This window comes from Palaemon carinicauda, chromosome 8 (assembly GCF_036898095.1).
Source record: "Palaemon carinicauda isolate YSFRI2023 chromosome 8, ASM3689809v2, whole genome shotgun sequence".
Taxonomy (NCBI): Eukaryota; Metazoa; Arthropoda; class Malacostraca; order Decapoda; family Palaemonidae; genus Palaemon; species Palaemon carinicauda.
In genome coordinates this window covers 168,993,392-168,998,391 of record NC_090732.1, presented here as the reverse complement: position 1 = coordinate 168,998,391, position 5,000 = coordinate 168,993,392, and the positions used below count along the sequence as shown (strand labels likewise).

Below are 5,000 nucleotides of genomic sequence, written 5' to 3'. Positions count from 1 at the left end.
AAACTAACCTCCCCCCAAAAAAAAATTAGCTCACAAGGATGGTGAGGTTGCAGCGACAAAATGGACTAATATAGTTTGAGCGGGACTCGAACCCCAGTCTGTCAATCACCAGGCAAGGATACTAACTGTTATATTATGTTACCTATTAATCCTGATGTTATCCACTATAGCGGATAACCAGATCTTAATTCTTGTTCGAAAGCTCAGGTGATCAATGTTCCTTTGGTTGTCTGTGAATCCTAATATATATATATATATATATATATATATATATATATATATATATATATATATATATATATATACAGTGTACATATATATATATATATATATATATATATACAGTGTCCATATATATATATATATATATATATATATATATATACAGTGTCCATATATATATATATATATATATATATATATAATATATATACACAGTATATATATATATATATATATATATATATATATATATATGTATATATATATATATATATATATATATATATATATATATATATATATATATATATATATAAAACATCTACCTTTGACTCAGTTCAAATCAGTGAACAGCACATCACGTTTACGAACCTAGTTCCAGCGGCGCTATTTCCTGTCGATATCCTGCAGGAACTATCTGGTCGTAATTTAGCTGGTTCCTTCTGTTCTGCAAGGCAGCTCTCGTTTTCCTTGGGATGACATTGGCCTGAGAGAAATGATTCTGAAGACAGATCCATGCCAACACGAGGGAGGAAAACCTGGTAAGGAAAAAATGAATAGGAAAAACATTCGCTTTCAGTTTCAGTGAATATTTTGATAAGTTTTAATTCTCCAAAAAAGATAAATTAGACATCGTGTAAGAAGACTGAATGGTCTTAATGTTTTATAATCTAATATATGATTTGAACCAAAAACCCGCAAGAAAATAAAGAAAAAAGAAGAAGGGGAAAAACTTTCTCTTTCAGTTTCATAAAATATTTTGATAACTTTTAATTCTCCAAAAATATATTTTGACATCGTGTAAGAAGACTATATGGTCTCAATGTTTTATAATTTAATACATGATTTGAACCAAAAACCCGCAAGAAAATAAAGGAAAAAAAATAAGAGGAAAAACATTCTCTTTCAGTTTCAAAAAAATATTTTGATAACTTTTAATTCTCTAAAAAGATTATTTAGACATCGTGTAAGAAGACTGTGTGGTCTCAATGTTTTATAATTTGATACATGATTTGAACCAAAAACCCGCAAGAAAAAAAAAAAAAAAAAAAAAAAAAAAAAAAAAAAAAAAAAAAAAAAAACATCCTCTTTCACTTTCAAAAAATATTTTGATAACTTTTAATTCTCCAAAAATATATTTTGACATCGTGTAAGAAGACTGTATGGTCTCAATGATTTATAATGTAATACATAATTTGTACCAAAAACTCGCAAGAAAAAAGAAAAAGAAAAAAAGGAGGAAAAACATTCTTTTTCCGTTACATTGAATATTTTGATAAGTTTTAATTCTCCAAATAGATAATTTAGACATCGTGTAAGAAAACTATACGGTCTGAATTCTAATACATGATTTCAACCTAATCCCCGCAAGAAAATTAAATCAAAGCTAATGATGATAATAATAATAACGGTGCTAAAGAAATCCAAAGAAAGGAAAAGACAAAATTTTCTACAGACAACAGATGGACAGTAACTTGCAGTCCGTTACTCAGGAATACTTTCAATGCTAAAAAAAATAGATTATTTCAATTCTGTGGACTCCATCAAGTACTTATTTAAAGAAATCAATAAAGATTCAGATGCAAAAGCACAGATCTTCCAACTTCAAATCTTTAATGGAGTAGTATTCCAATATGTAAAGGCTTATACATATGCAACATAAATAGCTGCACAATAGGAAGAAAGGAGAGCCTGTAGAGGGGTTCATTGATACTAGAAGTGTTGCATGCGCTGTTCACCCAAGGTATTATTATTATTATTATCATTATTATTATTATTATTATTATTATTATTATTATTATTATCATTGTCATTGTCGTTATTATTATTATTATTATTATTATTATTATTATTATTATTATTATTATTATTATTATTATTATTATTATTATTATTATTATTATTATTATTACTTGGTAAGCTACAACCCTGGTTGGAAAAGCAGGATGCTATAAGCCCAGAGAACCAAAGGTGAAAACAGCACAGTGAAGAAGGGAAACAAGGAAAAATAAAACATTTTAAGAACAGTAACAACATTGAAATAAATATTTCATATTTAACTATAAAAACTTAAACAAAGCAAGAGGAAGAGAAATAAAATAGGATTGTGTACCCGAGTGTAACCTCAATCAAGAGAACTCTAACCCAAGATAGTGGAAGACCATGCTACAGAGGCTATGGCACTACCCAAGACTAGAGAACAATTATTTGAATTTGGAGTGTTCTTCTCCTAGAAGAGCTGCTAACCATAGCTAAAGAGCCTCTTCTACCCTTACCAAGAGGAAAGTAGCCACTGAACAATTACAGTGCAGAAGTTAACCCCTTGGGTGAAGGAAAACAGGACCTTTCCTTCTTCGGCCAACTTAATTTAAGATCTACGGACAGTTAATTATGTTTATCCAACGTTTAAAGATGTCTCCTTAAGACAAGGTTTGCTTGAGAGCTACACCCATTGGGGTGATACTTTAAAAAAGATTGCAGTTTCATAGCCATTTTTACACTTTCAGTATCTCTTTTCCATACTCCTTCAGCATTGTGACTTTTAAATCTTATGGAGCTTTGAAAGAAACATACGTGACCTACCTACAGATTTTGGATATCAATATACCTTTCATAGTGTAGTCTTTAGCTAAGCATTGCTTTTCATAAAAGATAAACTTCTTGAAATAAAAGGTCATGAACTATTCATGTCTGGACTGCTCATACTAGAATGCTCTGAGATTCATCGCCATGGAGAAATAATCAGGGAACCAAAGAGTTTCCCATAGAAAAGTCCACTGAAAATGTGGCAGAAAGTCAGAGGACCTTTCTGACTATTCTAAATGTTAGTGTACTTTTCATGAAGCCGGAAGACTGAGATTCAACACCTCCAAAGGGTAATAAGAAAGGAATCAAGCTAGGTATGCAATTAATTCTAATTATCATACCCTCTCCATGTTGAGGCTGAGTAATACACAGTATTTTAGAAGTTTTATTCCAGCTATGACAAAGATGTGGAATTATCTTCCTAACCAGGTAGTTGAATCGGTGGAACTTCAAAAGTTCAAACTTGCAGAGAATGTTTATAAGTTGAACAGGCTGACATGCGTCTCTTTTTATAGTTCATATATGAGAGATCTATTTGAATGTTGTTACTGTTCTTAAAATATGTTATATTGATTGTACAGCACTTTTCTTGCAGTTTATTTATTTCCTTATTTCCTTTCCTCCCCGGGCTATTTTTCCCTACTGGAGCCCATGGGCTTATAGAATCCTGCTTTTCCAACTAAGGGTGTAGCTAGGATAATAATAATAATAATAATAATAATAACTGAAAGAAAAAAATCTAAAACGAATGAACCAAAATTTTTACTTTCTGGATGCAACATAATTAACGACTGTTAACCAGCAGAAAATTATTGATCTGGCTGTGGGATCATCTGGTATAGCTGCTACTTGATCATCTAGTGACAAAATAACTTACTTCACCTTTAAGCTCCCTCTGAATCTTGTCTCAGGTGGCATTTAACATGAAATATTAGCAGGGCTGCAAGATTATGTTTCATACTGGAACAGTGTGAACGGTTTGGAATGGTTGTATAACACATTTCGAGGCACTAGTCTTTCCCAACAACAAAGCATCTGTGGGAATTGTGGCAGTTGTGCTGGCTGAGAACTTCAGGCAGACAAATCCTGTTATTAATAATTGAATAAGGGCTGGTCATTTGATACCATCTTACCTCTGGAGAGCTTTTACAAACCTTAGACTCGCAAGCAAGCAATAATAATAATAGGGAAGTGGGGAATATAGGGAAAGGAAGAGTACCCCTGGATACAATCCAGTCTATAGCTCAAAGACAGGTACTCGGAAAGGGAAATATTAAGGAAATATGGAGTAAGAGAAGTAAAGGAGAAGAATAAAAGAGAGGGGCAGACCCTCTTGCGATATTAGGGAATTGGTATTATTATTTTTTTTCCCTGTTGGGGCCCCTAGGCATATGGCATCCTGCTTTTCCAACTAGGGTTTGTAGTTTAGCAAGTAATAATTGTAATGATAATAGTAACAACAGGAGAGTGTCATAAGGTAACAGACAAGTAGGGACTTTTCAAAACTGACGATGGTGAGAGAAGGCAAGTGGGGATGGTAATATAGCATTTCTCAACATTCTGCAATTTTTAGCCTTGCGCCAAATATTTTCCTGTTCTTCGTATATAATCAAGCAAATCAATCCATCTGGATACGTAATTTACAATTGGCTTTCCTGTTTATTCATTATATTTAATTTTTCTGTTTGTGCAGTAATAAAACTGTAATCTGTGTTATTCTACCAGATCTAATCTAGTATTCAAACAAGATGAATATAGATATTTAAACGTGAAGCAACATATTACTTTACAAGACTTACGAATATTTCATCAACTTACTTGAAAAGAATATCCTTGATACAGACAGACTGTGCTGCAATCATTTTATGAGAATCGCTGAGAAGCACAAGATACGAAACTCAATGTTCCTCAATAAGGAACTGGAAAAGATTGCTTAACCCTGTCATTCCTTTTTGCTTTAATAAAGGGAACTACCATTCATAATCTTCCGTTTTCTTTGACCACACTTTTTCTTTATTTTAATCTTCTCTCAGATCATTAGGACTTGATGTTTTCACAGTGAATCCAATTGTGTTATTCTTCTCGATTTAACAAACGGGACTTGATCAATTTTGTGCTGTACCCACAACAAATTATTAAGTTTCTCTGGTTAATATTTCGTTTGAAAAACTACATCTTGTGAGCTTTCAAAT

The 5,000-nt window shown here is 32.0% G+C and overlaps 1 protein-coding gene across 1 annotated transcript in view; it reads right to left on the bottom strand.

Moving 5' to 3' along the window:
* LOC137645555 (uncharacterized) overlaps positions 1-5,000 on the bottom strand; it is a 45,683-nt gene that overhangs the window by 20,243 nt on the left and 20,440 nt on the right. Inside the window, exon 7 of the mRNA XM_068378357.1 lies at positions 595-761. Coding sequence (XP_068234458.1) covers positions 595-761 — 167 coding nt within the window. The remainder of the gene's footprint in view (positions 1-594; positions 762-5,000) is intronic.